The sequence below is a fragment of the Strigops habroptila genome, chromosome 12, assembly GCF_004027225.2.
Source record: "Strigops habroptila isolate Jane chromosome 12, bStrHab1.2.pri, whole genome shotgun sequence".
NCBI lineage: Eukaryota > Metazoa > Chordata > Aves > Psittaciformes > Psittacidae > Strigops > Strigops habroptila.
The window spans coordinates 7,398,732-7,422,117 of NC_044288.2; the positions used below are offsets into that span (position 1 = coordinate 7,398,732).

At 44.3% G+C, this 23,386-nt stretch overlaps 1 protein-coding gene across 1 annotated transcript; it reads left to right on the top strand.

Moving 5' to 3' along the window:
* The first annotated feature begins 4,296 nt into the window (after positions 1-4,296).
* On the top strand, positions 4,297-14,633 carry GFRA3 (GDNF family receptor alpha 3). Its single transcript, XM_030504738.1, has 8 exons — positions 4,297-4,409; positions 6,940-7,215; positions 7,921-8,013; positions 8,440-8,785; positions 8,864-8,973; positions 9,763-9,897; positions 10,856-10,986; positions 11,289-14,633. Exons 1-8 carry the CDS (start codon positions 4,367-4,369, stop codon positions 11,421-11,423), a joined length of 1,269 nt encoding a protein of 422 aa, XP_030360598.1. The 5' UTR covers positions 4,297-4,366; the 3' UTR covers positions 11,424-14,633.
* Positions 14,634-23,386: the final 8,753 nt, after the last annotated feature.

Below are 23,386 nucleotides of genomic sequence, written 5' to 3' on the forward strand. Positions count from 1 at the left end.
TAAAAATCCTGATAAAAAGCAGCAGTGTGCTATAATCCTCGTAAGATTAGTATTACACTAAATAAAGTACAACTCAGCAAATACTGCAAACAAGATTATTTGCTTAGTCAAACCCACTCTTCACTGGCTGTGGCAGTGGCAGATGTAGAGAAGAAATGCCTAGCAGATCACTGGAACTGCTACTCGATTTAATACAGTGATATACAGTCATTTCAGAGATAAACTATAAGATTTGTGCTCTTGGTTTGTTGAAAAGGGCTCCCCAGTAATGGAAAGGCCTGTCCATTGCTATTGAACAGAAGAGGAAACACAAACTATCCTCCTGCAGATCCCATAGGGATCTTCCTGCCACCAAAGAGAGGAACAACTAATAAAGAAACAGCACTAGCACGGTTGAATGGATTTCTTGTTTCCAGTGTGCACCTCACACACAGCCTGTGATAAGATATAACACAGACGTGGCCTGCCATGTGTCCAAGTCTGCTGAATGAGTTCTTAATGTGTTAGAGGAAAAACTTTAAAGCACTGTATCAAGTCCTTCATAGCCTGAGAGCAGTATGCAGATGAACTGTGATGGCTCCAACGAATTTCAAGAGCATGAGGTTTGGTGCTAGTATTTCCCAGTAGAGGCAGATTGGATTGTAATCTGCACTGCAAGGGCCAGAGAAACCAGACTCGTGGATGGTAAAACAAAAATGAAAACCAAAGTATGGCAGTATTCCAGTGGAGGAGGTGGGATGGTGAGGAGAGGAAATGTGCAACGCGATAATGGTCATATTACCTGTAACATACCGGTAGGAAGAGAGAGTTCCTGCGACTGCTGTAAAAGCAGTTGCTCTCTTTGGCTGATGTAAGTTGTAGCGAGCGATAAGGTCCCCCCTGAGCCTTCTCTTCTCCAGACTAAACCCCCCAGGTCCCTCAGCTGTTCCTCATCACACTTGTGCTCCAGGCCCTGCACCAGCTCCGGTGCCCTTCTCTGGCCCCGCTCCAGCACCTCAATGTCTCTCTTGTAGTGAGGGGCCCAGAACTGGACACAGGATTCGAGGTGCAGCCTCACCAGTGCCCAGCACAGGGGGACAATCACTGCCCTGGCCCTGCTGCCACTCTGGTGCTGATACAAGCCAGGATGCTGATGGCTTCTTGGCTGCCTGGGCACAAGCTGCACATGTTTCAGCTCTGTCAGTCAGCATCCCCAGGTCCTTTTCCATGAGCAACTTTCCAGCTGCCTTTCCCGAAGCCTGGAGTGTTGCAGGGGGTTGTTGGGCCCAAGTGCAGGACCCGGCATTGAGCCTGGTTGAACCTCAGAAAATTTGCCTAGGCCCATCGATCCAGCCAGTCCAGATCCCTCTGCAGAGCTTCCTACCCTCCAGCAGATCAACACTCCTGCCCTACTTGGTGTTGTCTGTCATCACAGAACCTGCTGACATCACTAACCCCAAATCAGCCAGGACCTACATGAACCTGCAAAGAGCAGCAAAGATAACATAAACCATGGAATGGGTGCTAAAAGCTGAGGAAATCAGATCAGAGTTGATCGCTGTTTCTGCAGCTGTTTAAGAAGGTCAAAGGCCTGGACCTTGCACAGAATTAGAGAAACTGATTCCTGAGATATCACGCATTACACTGGTAGATGACCCCCATAGGTCAGAGCTGGCCTATACGATTTCAAATAGAAAGAGTGATGAAAGCTCTGGTCGTGAGAGACTGGTAATTACCCAGCTCTCTGAGATCTATAATGAGGTTACAGTGCTGCTCTGCATGTGTGTGGGGAGGGACAAACAACCAAATAACCTTGTATGTCATGGGTCCCAGGAAAGATACATATATAAGTATGCAAAAATCAAAAAAGGGACCATTGCACTGCCCTCACAGGCACTGCTGCCTAGTGAAGAGAGGGGACCTGGCCAACCCTTCACCAGACACTACATCAGGGTTCCTCTACTTGACCACTTGCCAAGGCAGCCTGAAAGCACTGCTACAGCATTCAGCTTTAACATGAAAGGAAGAATCTTCCCTTTCCTTTTTTTGTTTGCTGCAGAGCATAATTCACAGCTGAGCTAAGGAACCATTTCAGTGGGCTTTGGGTGAAGATTTATAATCACAGAATCAGATAACCAGTCTGGAAATGAACTTGAAAGATCCTTTAAACTATTCTGTCGTACCAAGCTGGACCAACTTGTCTAGAGCTGTTCTTAAAGATCCCCAGTACACAATGATCTCTTCTTTTTCTTTCCTCCTCATGAAAGTTGTTACCCTGTTGTAGAAGAAAATTGTATTGGTCCTTGACAAATCCACCTGGGAGACAAACAGCAAGCCTGTTATTTTCCACACGTTAACAGATTGGTCATGCATCCCAGAATTTTCCTAGAGCTTGAAGTTAAGGTTAATTGTTTATATTCTTCCCTTTCTCAAGGCACACACACTGCTTTCCCTTCTCCAAGCTTTTCTCCTGTGAGATGCTGGCTATCAGTTCACCGAGTTTACCGAAATTTGCCTTTGCTTTGAAGCGTAAAACCAGCAAAATAGAAAGAAAAAACTGAAAGATCACAGGCTGACAACCGCGACCATCCAGACAGCCCTTTATGTTAACATTCTCAAGAAGCTATACCTGTCAGCTACAGTCAGGTCTAGCAGAGCTTCCCCTCCTCTGGCTGTCATCATCTTCTGTACCAAGAAAGTCAGTACCATGCTCCATAAGCTTCGTGTACCACCAGTACTCTGGTAATGAGGGATGCCTGGGCAGCTATCATCTCTCACTGCTGTGCACTGGATCATTCTGCTTGGGTTTACTGCCAGGCAGCCTGGAGTGTAAATGGCAGTGCCCAGTCTCCTTCCCTTCTAACAATCACTCAAACTGCATAGAAAAGATCCTCCTACAGTCTCAAAGCAAGTCTACAAATCCATGACACTGAAGGCAACATCTCTTCTTCTTCTCCTGCCTCTTATTCCTCACAAGTTGCACACTACTGTAATTAATACTCCAGCCATAGTAATAATCTGAACAGGTCTTGACTGTACCACATTTATAACTTGGATCAGAATTAAAAACTTTCTGATCTACTTGTTTATTCTTATAATTTCTCGCAAAAACATAGATTAAGTTCACAGGACCAAGCCACTTCTTGTTTTTACATGACGTCGTTGTAAGAAAACCTCTACTCTTTCTTCAGCCTAACTACCCTGTTTCCTCCTCCTAAATGATAACTGCAAACAAGTAACTACAAAGTCAAACAGGGTCCACCCCATCCACCATTTTCTTTAAGCTCCTCCAAATATTAGACTTTGGTTAGACTTCAAGCTATGGTGAGAATGATTTTTCTCTCCTCCTTAAGCATGAAGTTATAGCTCCCAGTGTCTGGGGACAACTTGACCACATTCAGAAGAATTCTCTCAGCAGCAACCTGCAGGAAGCAGAGGGACTAATCTTGATCAAACCCCAAGCAGAGGAGGGCACCCCTGAACTGGACTGTGAATGCTTACTGTGTTTGCAGTTATTACCCTTTCTCCTGGACTTTTCAAGCAGATGGCATAGGTCTCTCTATGTGTGCAAACAGTCGACCTACAAAAGGTTTCTCTCGTTTTCATATTAGTATATGAAAGTATGCTTGACGTGCACATGTTGGACTGCTACTTTTTCTTGCGTTGGTTAATTTGACTGTAGGATGTAAACTAAAGATAAGGATCTGTTCAAAAAGCAGCACGGTTGCCTGAATGCCGAGCAGGCTCTTGGAAATGCCATCCTCAGCCAAGACAGAGCCAGCACAGGTAAGATGCTGAAATAAGACCCTCCACAACAAAGTTAGGAGGAAGAAGCCAAACAAAGCTCGCTCGGCCCTCCTGCGGCCCAAAGCAGGGTCATGGGAATGTATTCAAAAGCCGGTCAGCGCCTGTCACCTCCAGGCGCACTCCGTTCCAGACTTTATTTTACCCAGCGCACCCCTGCGGGTGCTTGCCCTGCCCAGGCCCAGCCTTGACCCAGCGCGGGACGCACCGTGAGTCCGAACACGAACCGAACAGCCCCTTCCATAGCCCTTCCAGGAGCTCCCCTTTGAAACGCGCCCGCAGCTGCCGCCCAGCAGGCGCATCACGCGCTCTGCACCGCAACCCCCCGCAATCCCCCGCCGCAGCTCCGAGCGCAGCCGCGACCCCTGCGGGGGCCGGACCCCCCCCCCGAGCCGGGTCCCGGGGGCGGGCCGGGCTGCGGGGTGGCGCTCACCGCCCGCTCCTCGACGGGGCGGGCCGGTCGGTGCCGTGCCGAGCCGAGCCGCGCGGGGCAGACCGCGGAGAGCTGTGGCGGGGCTGCACGCAGCATGTGAGCTGCGGCCCCAGCGCTCCGAGAGACCGACCACCGGCGCCGGGCTCCAGCATGCGGTTCGCCCTGCTCCTGGGGCTGCTCCTCTCCCGAGCCGGTAATAGCGCCCGGAGCGCGGGGCGGCGGACGGGGCGGGCCGGGGAGGGCGGCGAGGCAGGGCGGCGCGTACCCCGTCCCGCTCCCGGCGGGTGGGGAGCGGGACCCGCGCCGCCGCCCCGAAGGACCACCCGCGTCCCCTGCCCGCAGGGAAAGGGGACAGGGGGGTCCCGCGCCGGCGTCTCCCGGTGCTGGGCGGACCCACAGCGCGCCCCGAGGTCGCGGCTCTCGGCCGCTGGCCGAACCTCGGTTCCCAGCCACCGGCTGCGACAGAGGGCGAACGCCCCGCTGCCCCGGGGGAAGAACCGCCTTCCAGCTGGGAAAGGAGCGCTCCTACCGTGACCCGGAACGCGAGCGGCAGATGCGGCGGCGAGCGGAGCGGAGGGACATGCCGGGGAGGGGGCGGCTCGTCCTTGGGGCTGGCGGCTGCGCCGGGCTTGGCTCCGTGCAGCGGTGCGGGGAAGCGGGAACTGACCCGCCGGCGGGAGAGGCAGGAGAGGCACCCGGCGACTGCCGGCTCTGGCTGCACCCTTCACACTGGCTCCGTCGAGGGCTTTTTTTGACACCCACCCTCCTGATCCTCTCCCAAGTGCTGCAGGCCGGTAGTTTTCTAAGGTGAGGCTCAGTCTGCAAAGACTAACTCGAGGAACTCCTGCAGAGATGCAGCAGTTTGCTCTACTCTGCCGTCTATTACTGCCAAGTCACGAGAGCCAAGGATAGAAACGGTTCCTGTCCAGTTCATCTCCTGTGCAGTCTTCATGGCTGATGTGACTAGAAATGCAGAAATTACGGAACTGCTCCGAACCGTTCCTAGACCCCTGGCTACGGGATGTCAGTGCTTTACTCTCAGAAAAAGCTGCAGCTGCTGAGTATCGCAGTGACTGCTCTAAAAATGGGCCATGGCACTAAGACCTCAGCAGCACCTGCAGCCACATGAGTATGATAGATGCCCCTCAGTTTTCCATGTCTCAGTACTAATGCTTCTTTGATAGGTTTCCCTTCTGTAATCATTCTCTTTCAATAGCATGGTACACCAGGGGCATCAAATTAATACACATATATATATGGCAGGACATGGAGTGAAAAGGGAGAATAAAGGGATATAGTATTACCTACCCATTTTTTCTAAGGTATAAGTAATCATAATCTGTGAAGTTATTATTACCTTTAAGTTGTGTTAGGACTTAAAATAATGCATAGCTATTAAATGATGTCTGTAGAAGAGGACTGTTTTGAATTTCTCTGATGAGAGATTTGCTTTTCAGGGAGCTTATAAAGTCACAGCCAGACAGTCACAGCTACGTAACAGCCAGATGAACAACAACATACAGTAAGTTGCTAGAAAAGCAAAGACGTTTGTACAAGTGAGACAGAGACACCTAGAAAGTATTACAGGGCTGCAAGAGAAGTAGAAGATTTGAGAAGCAGCACATAATTGTGCCGTTTATGGCTTACAGCAAATGAACTGATGAAGCCAGCAAAAGTAAAGGAAGTGAAAGAACAATTTAGACAGTGAAGGTGGTATACCAGCTGCAGAGGCACATTAAGATTTTGTTCTAATCTGTAGTGAAGGCAGACTGAAATAGTACTACTGCACCTACTGAGCAAGACAGTGACAGGTAATATCATGTACCCAAAGAACATTAAAGGTAGATGTGAGGCTCAGCACCATCCTTTCCTAAATCCAGCCAAGCAATATTGTCATGCAGGGAAAGGAGGCATGTGTCTGTGTGTGTCTATATATAATCAATGCCTGTGCTATGCAAATATACATACACACAGATAGACAGAGTTCACAGTCAACCAAGAGATGAAAGATGGCAGACCAAGCCTGCATCCCAGCATTTCTGGCTGGGATTTCAGGGACTGGGTCCTGTATACTTAAATTGATTGCACATCAGTGCTGCTATATGGAGCTACTTGCATCTTATGTCAAGGATTTATTCTAGTATGCAAAAAATACACATTCTTATTCCTAAGTTTCCAAGCTCAGTAAAGCAGTTGTTTTTACACTCTACAAATGGCTTTCTCAGTACATCTCTTAATGACCAGTATATACTTTAGCAAGTGCAGCAGCACTGACTCACAGCACACAGCATGGTGTTACTATGTGCTTATTGCACTGCGGTTTTCATTACCCATAGATAATAGATAGAAGAGCTTCTTCAGAGCAGGCCTCATCAACCCCAAGGTTTCCATGGGGATTTACTACTCCATAAAACACAGAGCCATCCCTGATCATGGCCAAGTTGAAAGAGTTAAGGGTGATAAAAAAATGTTTTATTAAACAAAATTATTTCTGCAACTTTTTTTTAACCTTTTGTTCCCTCTTTCATACATTAATACTCATCCTTCTGTTTCTAAATGGAGATAGCTTTTGTTCCTTACTACTCCATATGAGAGACCCCAACCAGTTCTGCCTCTTGAGAGGAGTCCTCATTGAATAAAGGATGCCTACAGAACAGTGACAAGGTGCTTGTGTGGCATCCATCATGATTGTGATCCTAATAATCTTTTCCCTACTCGACCAGGAGACCTCCTGGCTCTGCCAAGGAGTGACTGCATAGCAGCAGAACAACTGTGCCTCTTGGACTCTACTTGCAATGGCACCTACAGGATCCTGGAAAACTGTGCCCTGGCTAAGACTCGCTTCCTTCCACTGGACCATGATACCAGGGTCCAATGTTTGAATGCAGAGCTAGACCTCGGGAACAGCTCTTTGCTGCACTGCAAGTGTCACCGGCGCATGAAGAGACAGGAGCACTGCTTACGTGTTTTCTGGACCATTCACTCCAGCATGACAGATGGTGAGATGAAATAATAGGAATTTATAAGGTACTAGTGAGGCTCGCCCCTGGCCCATATCTGAAAACAACTGCAAAAGGTGACTTCCCAACAGTGCAGCTCACTTTGTAGCCACAACTCCCAGTGAAGAGAATTCACTTCTGCTCTGTTTGATAAGCAGAGAAAACCGATCTGGGCTGTGCCTTCAAATACACCAGGGACCCCCAGAGATAAAGATAGCTACTCTGAGGCTGTTAGATTTGGTGCTGTGAGGGGAGAGTGCTGTGAAAATCACCTCAAAATGTTCATGTCTGTCATCACTGAAAACAACATGTGGTTATCGCACACACTAACGGCATCCATGAGCATGTTGCTTCTCTCCAGCTTCAGTGGGATGCTTCTACTTGGCCTCCCACTACAGCCTGTGCTGCACATTGCCTCACTGCTACTGAGGCTGAAAAGGCCCAAATGACAACATAGACCAAATTCCAGCCAGAGGAAATATGATGACAAAATGTCACGTTGTTTTTACACCGTAATACCTTGGCATCTCCAGCAGAACCATTCTTGGCATTTGGCTTTGAGCAAAACAGAGCATCTCTGAACTCCAGCCTGAGAAAACAGCCAGGCACAAATAAGAAAAAAATTAAGGAGGGGGAAAAAAAGAAAGAAAAAAAATAAAACCAAACCATTTTTTCACTGCATAAAATATCTCGTATCTTGCCCAGGTTATTTCAATTTGGAGACCTCTCCCTATGAGAATCCAGCAAATGAAGAACACTGGAAGACAGACTATAATAAACTGGCAGCTCTGTTATCAGGTAAGGATTGTAATGATTATGTGATATAATGCTGTTTTTTCTTATCTTTTCAGGTGCTGAAAATTATTAAGAACAATTTGGGGTAATGGCCTCTTTAATCAGATGAATGCCTGCTCTGGATACTTGCCTAAATTCAACCCCCCCTAACAAGTGTAAATATAGCCACAGATCAAGGCCCATGAAAACAGGGAATAACCCACAATGATGCATTCACTGAAACAAACACCCTAACACGAACCAACAAAAAATATGATTTTGTAGCTAGTACAACTGCAACATCACACTGCAGGCACACAGCAGGACTAACATGCTTTGTTCTTTTTGATATTCCCAATCTGACCATCAAGTAAGGACTACTCCTATTTCCACACAGAATCTCTTCTGGAGACTTCCTTCATTGTTTCTGGATTTCTTTTGGCTTTCTAGGCTCACAGTTAGCAAGAGATGCAACAAATCCATGCCTAAAAGCAACTCATGTCTGTAATCTGAGCAAGAAGTGCGTTCGTCTGCGCACAGAGTATGCCTCTATCTGCACCAAAGGAGCAGGAAGTGAGGACGTGTGTGACCGTCGCAAATGCCACAGAGGGCTGAGGAATTTCTTTGAGAAAGTCCCTGAGGATTTCACCAAAAGCATCCTATTCTGTCCATGTCAAGATGAGCTTTGTGGAGAACGACGCCGGAAAACTATTGTTCCAAATTGTTCCTTCCAGTATAGCACCAAACCCAATTGCCTCTGGCTTCTGGACTCCTGCTTAGAAGACCATATCTGCAAGTAGGTCCAGCAGCAGCGGACATTAGTCAAGAGAAGAGAACAGCATAGACACTGACAGTCTCATTTTCCTTCCTACAGATCCCGACTGGCTGACTTCCAACAAAATTGTCAACCTGCAGACATGTCTCCAGATGGTTGTTCTCAGCACAGCCATGCTGCATGCCTGCAGGCTTACATGGGGATGATTGGTAAGTGACAGCCACAGGAATACACAGGGCAGGTGCCTGTAGGACACAAACTTGCAGGCACACTGATGCTGCTCTCCTGCAGGAGATGGTGCTCAGTATACCAATGAATAATTGATGCTGGTGCTCCCTCTTGCTTCTGAGGTAAATGCAGCCCAAAAAGAGCTGTCTTCTCAGAGCCAGACAGAACATGGCACTACCAGCTGTTAGGAGGAAGGTCATCTTTGGTTTTAGGCATTCACTGCCAACCTGCTAATACTTTTCCAGAGTGGCTCAAAAGAGGAGCTATAAAGAGCATCATCATCTCAGGAGCTTTAAACTGTACCTTCTGGTCTTTGCTGGTTTTGTGCCAAATGAACTCTGGCTGGATGGCACCCCACAAGCATGCAGCATTTGTTTGTCAAAAGCCATTTGGCCTCACAGTGTTGCCAGCTAAGCAAGAAACAAGAGCACCTTTTGCTGCCATATGCCAGTTCTGCAGCCGAGTGCCTGCAGCTTTGCATCCTTCTATCTGATGCTTGCACCAGCTTCAGCTATCAGCACACCTCACCATCAGATTGCCTGAGCCAGGGGTAGCAATCTCCACACTTTATCACAGCCCAGCAGACTTCATGTAGATTGACCAGGCCTCGGTCACCTCGCAGGTGCTCCCTGGCCTCTCCTGGGTAACGTGTATCGCAGTGGAAGGCTTCTGCCTTCAGGGCAGCATTCCTTTTATTACAGTGGGACTCATGATGCTTCTTTCATCTGGTGAAGTAAATCCTCATTCTGGTTTCTGGCCCTTTGGGACAGGCACACCCATGACACCCAACTATGTCAGCAACTCGAGTGCGGAGGTATCCCTGTGGTGCACATGTGAGAGCAGTGGCAACCAGAAGGAGAAGTGCGACCAGATACTCAGCATGTTTGAGAACAACAAATGCCTTGGTAAGCATCAATCAGATCCCAGAATGAGGGAGACAGCTCAGCACAGGCAAATTCAAATCATGTTGATTTCAAGATCCTGTGTTGCATTGTTCTTGAGTATAGTTCTGCTGCCTTCTGCAGTGGCTGCATGATCCCTTATCCAACCTATGGGACCAGCCTGGATCTGCTCTCAGAAGTGCTTCTGTATCTTTTTGCAACCCTTCTGTCTGTCTCAAATACCATGAAGCTATTTCCAAACAGCATTCAAATGAAGGGGTTGCAAAAAAAAAATCACGAGGGGAGGTCAGACATGCTGTTTCCATAGGTTGCTGAGTAACCACATCATTGCACTAGGATTCTGCAGTTTGGCTTCCCCTCCTCCCCCTTCTTTGGCCCTCACTTGGTCAAGATAAGTAGCTCTTGACACAGCCCCTGTTACTAGATTCAGCAGCACAACAGTTACAAAAATCCTGTTACATTCAACTATGTAATCCTAAGTCTTTCTGTTATCTCCCTAGCATTTTAGCAACAGACTGTAATAAAAGTTAAATATTTTATGTTTGTAAAAGCTTCCAAAGGATATCAGAGAAACCAGCATGATTAGATAAATAATTAATATTTAAGTCTACCTCCTGTTGTATAGAAAAGCTTTACACCCAGCCCTATAGATACACCTACAACCTAAACATCCCATCTGAGATACTACATACCTGCACCTTACCAAACAGACACTTGGGAAAGTCCCAGAGGGACCCAAAGGTCCTTAAGTACAGTGCAAATTGGCTTTGCAGTCAGCTCAACCTCACAAGTAAATCTACAAACTAACAGGCCCTTCACTAAACAGAAAATACATATTGTCTGAATCGAAGCCACAGAGCCTGAGTGGAAGCTAACACAGCTTCCCTAGACTTCTGCTCACTAGGCTCCAATATGTGCAGAGAAAAGCACAGTAAGACTCTTGCTTTACTTCTGTTTGCAGAAAATGCCATTTGGTCTCAAATGCACCTGAAACAGACAGCTCTAGAAAGACAGGAAGACTTCTTTTATTCATCTTCCCTAAGCTTCCAAGGAGACAGTGCCAGCACATCTCTTGCTTCAGAAATGTCCCAGGTATGCATTGCTTTGTTGCCTCCACAAAGCAGCGAGTCAAGTAGCCTTGAGACAGTAATAGAGAAGCCTTGGATCTGGAAACATGTGGTTTTGGACATCAAAGTGAGGAATGCCACATGCATACAGAACCCTTGGACCTTGAGCTATTCCCCCCACAGACTAGTAGAAGCAGGAGGCCGTGCTGCCTGGCTACAGGAGTTTCCTATGGTCTCACGTCAGTGCTCAGAGCTGGAAGCTCTGCAGCTAGCCGTTTGAACATAAATGTGTCTAACTGGGATTCATTCCTCCTTTTCATTTCCTAGGTGGCTGAAGGGAAGACACAGCGAGACATCTCCAAACACAGCAGTATGCCTATGGCCTCCTCAGTATATTCTGGAGCTGCCGTTTCTTGGCCATCCCTGGCTCTGTTCTTGCCCCTGTGGCTGAGCCCACATTAACTTGGCATAAATGGCATCTTTCCTTCCCATATTACTAATTTTATTTCACATCCAGGCACTTCCCACTATGGATTTACCTTTGGAAAACAGAAGGCTTACAGAAAAGAGAAATGGAACAGCCTTAACCCAGAACAGCAGTCACTGAAAACTTCCCCACCTCGCACCCCACTTTCCCCCCACCAGTTTGCACTGAACTCTGCAGACCTAGTGCCCACCATTGCTTCTGTCATGTTAGCATTTTGAGTAACAGTCAGGCTAATACTTTAAAACAAAGGCCTGAGTTCTGACAGAACTTCTGCAGCATTCAGATTCTGATTGCAGGGAGGGACCCAACACCATGCACCCTACTGCTCCATGTTCTGGAGCTCTTCCTCAAGCATACAATCATAGACTGGTTTGGGTGGGAAGGGATCTTAAACCTCCTCCAGTTCCAACCCCCTGCCACGGGCAGGGACACCTTCCACTAGAGCAGGTTGCTCCAAGCCCCTGTGTCCAACCTGGCCTTGAACACTGCCAGGGATGGGGCAGCCACAGCTTCTCTGGGCACCCTGTGCCAGCGCCTCAGCACCATCATAGTAAAAAATTTTTTCCTTATATCTAACCTAAACCTACCCTCTTTCAGGTTAAAAGAGTGCAGTACAGTGTCCCTCTCGCTACAGACTTTGCTAAAAAGTCTCTCTTATGATCCTCCTTTATATACGTTGAAAGGTCCCAGTAAGGTCTCCCCAGAGCCTTCTCTCTCCAGGTGAAACCATACCAACTGTCTCAGCCTTTTTTGACAGGAGAGGTGCTCCAGCCCTCATCATTTCTCTGGCTCTGCTCTAGACCTGCTTGAACAGGTCCATGTCCTGTCACTTGACCTTGCTGATCTTCAGGAGGTTCACATGGCCCACTCCTCAAGCCTGTCAAGGCATGGAGTGCAGCACAACATCCTAAAGGCTAGAAGTCCATGCTCCAGAGTGGGTAGCAAGTAAAGCTCAATAAACATACATATAAAGTCTCTGGTAAACACCAGTTCTGGATTACTTTCATTTCCCTTTTCAAAGCCATTTCAAGTATGAAAAACACCATCCCAGATCAAGGACACTAGAGTTTTATATTCTTGCTCCTTTATGGCTTGCCCCTTGCAACATGTATATATATATATATATATATAATCATCACAGCTAGCAACAGACTTGGATTTTGTGGGTTAAAATGGATTTCTGTGCTCAACCCCAGTAAATTTATCTAGCAAAGGATGACCTTGCCTGGCCTCAGGACAAACCTTAGTAACACTTAGAGAATGCATATAGCTCACTGACCACAAAATCCCTGGGATATTCAAGCTGCGAAAATCTGTGGGAGCTGCAACTACCTTGTACCTCTCCACATATTCGTTATCACTGTCCCCTGCCACGCTGCCTGCCCAATCTCTGCCAAGCTCTATTTCATGACCTGTTTATTCTGAGTGTAAATGTGTGCACTGTGTAACTGCTGTTATTTTGTACTGCATTTGCCTGTTAAAATGTGGTGTTAAGTGAATATTGATTTCTGAGCATAGGTTAATAGTCCACAATCAATTGTGTGCAAGAGTTGCCTCATCAGCCAGCCTACTCTTTCAGGATATCTGGAAACTCGTCTCAAAGCAGCTGCTCTGTGCACACAATAGTGCCCCTTGCTTGTTCTATGAGATAAAACAGATCTGCACAGTATTACCCATAGCCAGACAATATTGCAGTCTTGAATATATTCAGAACATGGGTGTGTTTATTTTTACCCTTTGGTTTATCTGTTGCCAGGGAAGCATCAGCTAGGTAATATGCTGTGGCTTCCAGTCACTGTCAGACACCTTCATATTACAGAATCTCATGTTGTCTCATGTATCAGAGTAATTGTCCTTCTCCAGTGGTAACATCTGCATTTCAGATTCCAGCCTTCTGTTTACTTCCTGGGCAGGAAATCACTGCATGGAGCAGAAACATCTCTGTCACACAGAGAAGCAACACCTTACTTCCATGCAGTAGGAACAAATATGTCTTTTAATAAAGAGGAGTATGAATGCTGGTATTTCTGATTACCTACCACAATATAGTTGTTTGGATCAAGAGACAGGACTGTTTCCATGTGTTTGCTACCCCTCTTTAATGAAAACAGAGTCCACGTTACCATATTCTAGTATCTGTACTAGACCATCCCCCATGTGGTTGGACTAGAAACAAGTCATGATTCTTGACTAGAGTAACACTGTCATCTCCAGAATTCAGTGGAGAGTTACAGGGAAGAAAAAAATGTTCTTTGCAATGTTCCACATATCAGTGAGGGTATTTGTGAGAATATTGGAGTATATTTCCCTGAGCCGTCTGACCACACACACAGTGACACAGTGTACTGCATTCATCTTCCACTCATCTGCACTGTGATCTTTCCTCTTGCCCCACTTTTTTGTTCTAAGACAGGCTGATATGGAAAAAGGTATCTGCATTTTGTTGTTCATATTCAGGACATGGTGGACCTTTAACCCCTTACCCCTAAGTTACTGATTGCAGTTGCAGCCTCCTGTCATGTCCTGGATTACATAGGAAAATGGTTGACACTCAGACAAATCCCACTCTAGACTGAGAGGAAAGCAAAACGTGTCAGTTTGGGGTTTTCTCCAAGTGTCCTGTGTTCACTTCGCATATACATATGCACCTCTATATACACAGCTGCCTCTCAGGCTTGTTCATCAGTAACTGCAAACAAAATTCACCTCTGAATATTCCCAGGTACTCACACTGCTGTGAGTACAAACCCATTTTCACTTAGACTTTTGTAACACCTGTTATCCAAATATCAGTTATTCAACTACACAGCATACATGCATGCACAAGTACAACTACTGCTAGAAATGTCAGCCAGTATCAGTTCAGTTCTGTTAGCACTGCCAATGTTCAAAGACTGCCACAGTTACCCAAATCCTTTCAGAACAGTTCTTACTAAACATATTATAGGGCAATTTACAAACCTCCCTCAGCTTCTAGTCCCCAGAAACTGAAATACAACATCCTGTGAGTACCTTTGCTGCAAACACAAAAAATAATTTAATAAAAGTTCTCTATCTCAACAGACTTAACCTTGAGCTCTCAGCAAGCAAGTAAAAGGAGGGAACCTTCTCGTTGTAAGGTAGATTATTTTTAAAAGTATAAAATAATGCCAAATCTGACTAATAAAATTTATCCTGCAACTCTAGAAGTCTCCTGCTTCCTTCTCATTTAATAGATGCTACACTCCTTGTCTCCACTGCTGGAGGCATTATGGGAAAGAAATTTAAAGAACAGAGTTAGACAGAATCCCTTACAAAACAATCTTAACTTTTACAGACATCACTCACTGACACGTGCTTCAGACGTGGCTTCTAGAACTCTTGACATAGCTTTAGATCCTTTAACGTAGTCTAATGCAGCGTTCACAATGGGCATTCATACCATCCTCCGGCAGTGAGCTCAGTCACTCAGTTAGGCAATTTTTTCCCTTGTGTGACAAGTGGGAGAAGCAATATATATTTTTTGCCCGAGGTCGTTAGCAAGGTTATGCCAGCGATAAGCCTTGAATTTGGAAGTCCAAAATGATTGTATCCTTGCCTCATTAAAATCATTCCCACTACTTCCAGCAAATACGTGTGTTTCAGTAAGAATCAAGTGACTGCAGTTTTCCTTTTAAAGGGGGGCACAATATGTACCACAGATGAGGACAAGCTAAGCTTTACTTCAAACAGTAATTCCTGGCTACAGATCCCTGGTGTGCCTCTTAAAATCCGCTGACAATAAAAGGTAACTTCAAGCTGACAAGACAACACTACAGGTTCAGCACCTATAAAGAACGAAAGTATCTTTCTCAATACATCCTATAAATCACAAGTCACTGTATTTGCTAAAATGGTAGCAATTTTACACAAGAACAAGAAGGAAAACTTTCAAAGTAACCTTTGAGGTGTCCACGAACCAGACAAAGCTTTTGGGGCAACAGTGGAGCAGCAGGAAGCCAGCCAGCACCAGGAGCTCAACAGGACCATTCAATGCTGCTATGGAATCAAAACCAGCCACTATTCTGCAGTTGCTTCCCCCACCGAAACAGATACTGGTAAATACAATCAGAGGCTCATCACTTCTACCTCAGGGATTTTGTAGCTGAACCTTTTCTCAGATGAGGGAGGGTGGGCTGAGGCTGGGCTTGGTTCAGTCCCTAATGGAAGCTCTTCTTAGAGGTGATTAGCTGTCCTCCAGGAAGTGACTTGGTGTCTGGGTTTCTTGCAAACCCCAGGGTTAGCAGAGGTCAGGGCATGCAGCACTTTCTCAAGTGCCTTCATGAAAATAGGCCCACAAACTTTCCATTTACAGCTGATCAGCTCCATTATCTCCAGGCTAGGAGGAGATGATCAGCAATTGTTAAGTGCTTGAATCAGACTAATAGCTCACTGCTAATTCCCCCAGTAATGGGAATCTAAATTCCTGGTAAACAAACTCACTGCTTTTCACACACAGGGATGAATGCCAAAAGCCTAATATTAGACCTCTGGAGCTAAAGCTTTTAGAGCAATCCTGTCCACTCAAAGATGTTTAATGACATTATATTATGTACTAAATAATTAGAAAATGAAGGCCTACTTGGAATCAATGGGTTACTGTCTAATTAAGATGAAAAAGGGGCTCTACACTGTTTTAAACAAGTTTATACTAAAACGGTGTACCTGATAAATGGCACTGATAACTATGTCTTTACCTTTGGGCAGAACAAGGAAGCCATTAAGCTAGCACAAAATAATTGTGTGATTTTTGGCTCATCTTTCCTCTTATTGGTCCCACCTGTTTTCCTGTAAGGCACAAGGTCCAGCTCTTCCTCCCCTGCACCCATCAGACGATAAAACTGATTAGGCAACATTCAAATAGCTTATCCTAATGCAGAGAAAAATCATTCTTGCCTCTGTATTATTGCATGGCCAGAATCACAGAGTTCACACCACCGGATGCTTGAAGAGCTAGGAGATGTACACCGGAGCCTCTAGAAGCACTTTGCAAGAAGAACTGCTGGTGAGCTCAAGAACACAGGAGAGCTACAGCTATCTGTGTGCATAGAGAAAAAGACTGAGAAATGTTCTACTGATCATCTGACTGAACTGAAATTAATCAATAAATTAGTCTTCCCCTGAATTGTATTTCAGCAACCTCTGATCAAAATAGAGAGCAACATTTAGAAAAGCACTATACAGAGTTAGAGCAACTGCAACTCTGCATCTAACAATGTTATTCCCCTTTCATTACAACATACACATATACTTTGTTGCGTATATCATCCCTTTGAAGATAGTGCAAGAATAAAACGGTTGCATGAGACTTCAGTTTTCTTTCTCCTGTCACAACCATCCGGGATTCCATGTTCACATCCAAAACTAAATTAAAGATTTTGATCTTTATATTCCTGTTTTTCTCCTTCCCGTATACTTCTCAAGCAAGGAAAACAGAAGTATTCTCTTGTAACAATGCTTCATGTTCCAAACTGTGGCCATCCCTACTTCTAAGTTTTTGGTGTTTGATCAGGGAGGAATATTACATGGAAACATCTGCACTGTAACGCATACAGAGAGGCAAAATTAAAATGTTGGTTTACAGTGACATATTCAGCAGAAAAAAGCTGCAAGCTGTTTTATAATGCTGAAACTGCTGCTGCAGATGAATTCCCCAGGCATTCACAAATGACTGATTTAAACTCCATTGTAATAAACCCATTTATTCCATTATTGGGAGACATATAAATCTTAACGCATTTGCTCTCAGAAAAAAACACGTATTATGTGACAGATTTTAGTATGGATTTGTGACTGCGATAACAGGAGATTGGACCTGGTGTCACAGGAGGTTTCATGCAGTTTCAGTCCCTAAGCAAAGAACATGGAAACTTTTCCAAAGTGTTTTCATACTTTTCAATTCTCCAGTTGGACATTGAGCCATTGACTGCAACTCTCTGCATGTGGCCATCCAGCCAATTCTTTATCCACCGAGCGGTCCATCCATCAAATCCATGTCCCTCCAGTTTAGAGACAAGGATGTCATGTGAGAAACATTTGAAGAATGAAGAATACATTTGGCATTATTCTGACTTACGTGCCATTTTCCTTCAGTCCTAGGTAAAAGGAGGCACCAAATTATAACCAATACCCTGCAGTTCTTCAGAGTCCTTGGCATTTTTTTGAAGAGCCCATGGTGAAATCTCTGATGCAGTATTTTAAACTGGCATGGCTGGTTTTAATAGTGTCCTTTTCTTATGAGAAAACACATTTTATTATGTTCTGCTTATAACTGCTGAGTGCTAGACGTTAAAAGAAACCCGGGGGGAATCACCCTTTCTGTAGTCCATTGGAATGCCTTATATTATAAGAACAAAGCTGTGAGGGTGGTGAGACACTGGCACAGGGCGCCCAAAGTGGTAAATGCTCCATCCCTGGCAGTGTTCAAGGCCAGGTAGAACAGGGCCGTGGGCGACATGGTCTAGTGTGAGGCGTCCCTGCCCATGCCGGATGGTTGGAACCAGATGATCTTAAGGTCCTTTTCAATCTGAACCGTTCTGTGATTCTATGATTCATAATGGGGCATATTAATATTCCAGGTCATGCACACTGGATAATTCTGTTCTCTCTGCACCCATTACTTTTGTAATCTCTAATGTGCTTGCAGATTCATACACAACTCACTCAAGAAATGTTTTAATAAAAGGTGAGCAAAGTGCCACCGTACGTTGTCTCTCCTCCCCTTTGCTTTTTTCCCCACCAGCCTAGCACTTAAATTACTTTTCCTTCTACTTAAGTTTGCCCATTAGATACTGTCATTACAGATTACTGAGCCCCACTGCAAGGAACTGAAATGTCTTTAACCATCTACACACAGTTACTTGTTCTGCAGCTTTCCAAACCAGCAGCCTTTTTGTTCCCTCTCTCCCTACAGAATCTTTTGATTAACTGAAGTCAATTTTGCTAAGTGCTAGTGGCTCTCAGAAGCTTGTTGTGTCAGTTATCCCCAGGGCTCCATTATGTTTTCAGGGCTATAAAATAGGAATTGCTCAGTCTTTTTGTAGACATGTGAGATTAGCAGCTAATTCTTCCAGCCTCAAGCTCTTTGGATTTCACTCCCACCATTCCAAATTAGAGCACGTGCATCTTTTACCACAGTTCAAGTAGAAACTAGTCGAGAGATTTCCCATATTTTTTCTCAATTTCAATCCAGCCTTGTCAAAATTTTTAATGCCTAAGCAGTCCAGGTCCTCAAATGCACTACACAATGGATTGCCAGTCTACATCCAACTTGGAGCTGCAGTGGTATCACATCAGAAGCACACTTTTAGTGCACTGAACACTTAATTCTTAATACGCAAACACAAATCATAGTGCAAATGGAACTAATACGGAACTGCAAATCACAGTGCAAATGCAAATTTTATATATATTTTCAATACAGAAAGGCCCTTTGGCAGAGAGACATCATCACTTGTCATGGAGGAATTTACTAAAAAAGTTGGGAGTAAAATCCCACCCGTTTTATTTATATCATATAGGACATAAATTCCCTCTACAGGGCTGAAATGCTCAGTGGCATAACACATATTAGAGTGAGAAATTCTTTTTTATCATTATATGACTAGAATAACATGGGAAACAACTTGCTCCTTAAGCAAAGGAACTACTGAAACCTGTTTTCACAGATCTATTGTCATCTTTGAAGTAACAGCATATATACATTGGGGTGGGGGGGTTGGGGGGTGTATGCACATACACTCACCCCAATAAGCCTCTATTCCTAACAATATCCCCATCAAGCAAGAAATGGAAAATGCTGCAAACCCATTCAGACCTATTTTGCACAGACTGAGCTAATCTGGGCAAAACGTAACATACAAGGAGGACACATTTCATAACACAAACAAGTGGACAGCTTCAAGCAGGGGGCTCTTGTTCAGCCTAATGCAGATGTCAGTTAATTAGAGCAGAAGGTTGTATCGTTAGCAGCCAAATCGATATAAAAGGAATTAAGAGCTGGCCAGCGAGCTCCTCTGCTCTGCAGCACAGCACCCGGGGCTCTGTTCAGCTACAATTCAATACACATTAGCGGACAATCAATGTAGTCTTGTATGGGGATGTCTTCTTGAAATACTTTAATTGGACTCTCTAGTGTTATCAGTGCTAAACAAGATGTCAGATTAACGCAAAAGCCTTCCCAAATGGGACTGGCAGCCCACAGTCTGGAGAAGCCACATTTACTTCTATTAAAACCTCACTGGTTTTCCAACATGTATTAATAGTACTATTTTCACAGTTATCTTAAGAAAGAGGGACTGAAAAGCATCTTCACATACAGATGCTCCATCCTGTAAAGCTCAGCCACCTCCATACCAGCAACAGCAGATCCGCCCCTTTTTGCAACTTCAGTCCTAGGCTTCATTAATCACAAACCTATCAATCAGTCACACTACAGCTACACTTTCACCCTGAATTTATAGATAATACAAATCGACATTAAAATCGGGAAGTGTAAAATACTCAACTGACAACTCCTGTAACTGGTAAGAAACTCAACATGGCAATATTACATGGAGCAGCATACGCTTTTCATGACAAAAATTTAAACCACTTTCCATCCTGTATATTCCCTGTGTAAAACTGCAATACTGTCTTATCACCTAACCAGGAAGTTATTTTTACTTGTATTGGATTTCACCTTTGTTTTAAAGGAAGCATATAGCATCTACATTACAAATTCCCTGCTCAACAGAGTGGATGCCACAAAGCAAAGCCAAATGTTTTATCTAATGAGATGAGAAACAAGTAGATCTGTAAGAGGATGGTACTAAGAGAAATAAGGATCATGTTCATGTTACACAGATGTGTACAACCTAGGGCTTTAACATTTCACACCGAATAGAAGCAAACATTAGCTATATCTAAAATGCCACAGAATATTTAAATACTTTCTGACAGAAATTTAAATTCCATAACTGATGAGGAACAGGCAGTACTGCAGCTAGTACTGACTGGCACTACAATCTAACACCAGAGGTTACAGCAGCCACAAGCAGCTAAGGAAGACTAGTATCTGTAAAGCAGAAACTGGCAGTAACATGGAATTTTCATTAATCCTGTTTAGATGAGTAAGCATGACAGCATGCAACATTATAGGAGACTGAGAAACACATTATCAGAGATATTACAGAATACAAAAATCAGAAATAAAAGTGAACGTGGGAATTTTAACTACACACGAGAAGTAGTAAGTGCATTCAAAGCAGAAGTGCCCAATGTCCTGGTCAACTTCTGGTCATCACAGAAGCAGAGATTCCTTCAGAAAGAAGTGAGTCCTGATGGTGCCCCTTTCACTATAGAGAGTAGAACAGTTTTCAGTGTGGCTTCTACAACCCAATTCCAAAAGTTCTGGGGGAAACAAAGACATGACCACAGTTCTGGTGTCCTATCTCCCTTCTGACCATGACACTACACAACAGGAGGACAATTCAGAGTACAGTGGTTTTTTTCCATGATTTGGATACTGCAGGTCTGGTTGTAAGAGAGGGGCAGCCCACCTACACACTACCATTTTGTCAAAAGAAGTGATAAAAAAAACTTCTCATTCTCTAGTAATGCTCTAAGTAACAATCTGTCCCCCTGACTGAAATTCTCCTTCCATCCGAACCGGTTTCTTTGCTCTGTTTTTATACCTTGAAAAGCTCAACTGTCACAAAGGAAATGGATTTTTGACAGCACACAGTCCTGCAAAGGGCTTAAGGACAAGTATAAGTGAACATGACAAATGACTTGAACATGATGTCTTTTCTACAAATACTGCATGTCACGGTATTGAGGAGACAGCCTGAATTAATGAAAAGTCTTCATATTCCCTCTTCAAAACACCCTCCTTCTAAGACTCTCTAAGCCTTAGTGCTTTAGTTAATCTTTTATTGTTTAAAGGTTATTTCAAGACTTATATTCTTAAAATACATGAATCTATTTACTTACCCTATAACTCCCCCATTCCCAGGAGTTTACTGTAGGACCTTATTATATAGTTTATTTTCTCATATTTCACTTTAAGCATAAAAAGGAGGATATCTGAAAGGGGCCTAAAAGGATGCTGGAGAGGGGCTCTCCATCAGGGACTGTAACGACAGGACAAGGGGTGATGGGTTCAAACAGAGACAGGGGAAGTTCAGGTTAGATCTAAGGCAGAAGTTCTTCCCTGTGAGGGTGCTGAGGCGCTGGCACAGGGTGCCCAGAGAAGCTGTGGCTGCCCCATCCCTGGCAGTGTTCAAGGCCAGGTTGGACACAGGGGCTTGGAGCAACCTGCTCTAGTGGAAGGTGTCCCTGCCAGTGGCAGGGGCTTGGAACTGGATGATCTTAAGGTCCTTTCCAACCCAAACCATTCTATGATTCTATAATAATCGACAACAATAGATGCATCTAAAATTCAACTCTTCCCTCCCCTTTTCTCATACTAAGTCTCCATTCCTTCATGCTTAAAACAGAACACAAAGTTTGCCTCTATTTTTCAGTGTCTTCAACCAAAGGTCATCTTGATACTGGTAACTGTGCAAAAGTATTCATACTATAGCCCAGATAAGTATCTGCACATGGTAAAAGTTCTAACTTTGGATTACAATTACTACTACACACTTCCAGTTGGTTTAATATACTGGTCTCAAGATTTTTGGATACCACAGTCTATCCAAACTTTACCAAAATCTGTCCTATTGCTCCACCCCTACACAATACTTAATAACTTTATTTCTAAAAGACTAATCTCAGAATACATGCTCTTTCACACAGTATCACTGTCCACCAGACTTAATTTTATGTGTGGGGTTAACATAGTAAATGAAAAGAGTGACTTCATGGTCAAAAAGCAGCGGAAAGGTTTCCTAAGGAAAGCCCAAATACTGGAAAATAGAAAATATGAAGGGTCATTCAGGGTCTGGAGAGAATATATGAATTACTGTGTAATGCAAAATAGAAAGAGATGATTTTGATTGACCTTTCTGAAGTCGGTGTACAGAACAGCATCTCTTTTAATAAGCAAAATGTTCCTGAAGCTAAGGATCATCAGTGCTTACTGCATAATGTGACTGTCAGGAGGAGATTTCAGGTAGAAAAAAAAAGACAGCCTATTCTAGGAAGAAAACTGATATTCACTCACTGCACAGCACCTTCCAGTGTGTGAACTTGAAGGTATTGCTCAATCAATCCCAGCTACTACTGGTTTTAAAAATTATACCCCTGAAAAATGCAATGCAAAGATCAGCTTCTCCTCATGCAACTTCTATAGAAGACAAAGTAACTGCCCCACAACATAAATATGCAGCACGGTAAATCTCCAGCTGACAAGCAGCACATTCACCCAAGTTCTCTCCATCAAAAAACCTCAAATCACGGAGGAGGGGAGAGGGGGAGGAAAGGACGTGAGAAAAAAAAAGTCTTTCTAGGGAACCATAAAAGTATTTTAACAGACAACATTCTATGACAAAGTGTATTAAGGAGGTGTCATGCCTAGCAAGAACTGGTTATCAATTCACGAAACACACACTGACACAAGGAATCGGATTATAACCTATGGCTCCTACTATAGACTTCTGTAGTATTTGTCAGATTTGCCTTTTAAATAACCGTACCCCAAACTCTTCACATGGGCCAGCAGAATTGATTGCTTTCAGATGTACAGTCCAAAAAACAAGTCGCATAATAATAATTCTGAAGGTTGTATCAATGTAATCTGTGTAGCTTTCAAATGTTACACAGCACTTTCCTACTGTGTCCTGGAAAAACATGAAGCCATTATTTATCCCCAGTAATAAATCATCTAAGCACTGTAGTACTTTCTATAATGGAAAAGCTACACATTTTATCTTCCATTACCTTCCAGTTTAATTAAATGTTCCTCAAATAAATCTTGTGCTTACACTCTTGTGACATG

Excerpts from the sequence above, each read along its gene's own strand:
- GFRA3 (XM_030504738.1), top strand. The coding sequence starts at position 4,367 with ATGCGGTTCGCCCTGCTCCTGGGGCTGCTCCTCTCCCGAGCCG. Across the intron at positions 8,014-8,439 it reads ACTGGCAGCTCTGTTATCAG|GCTCACAGTTAGCAAGAGAT; the intron begins GTAAGGATTGTA and ends TTGGCTTTCTAG. Across the intron at positions 9,898-10,855 it reads TGAGAACAACAAATGCCTTG|AAAATGCCATTTGGTCTCAA; the intron begins GTAAGCATCAAT and ends TTCTGTTTGCAG.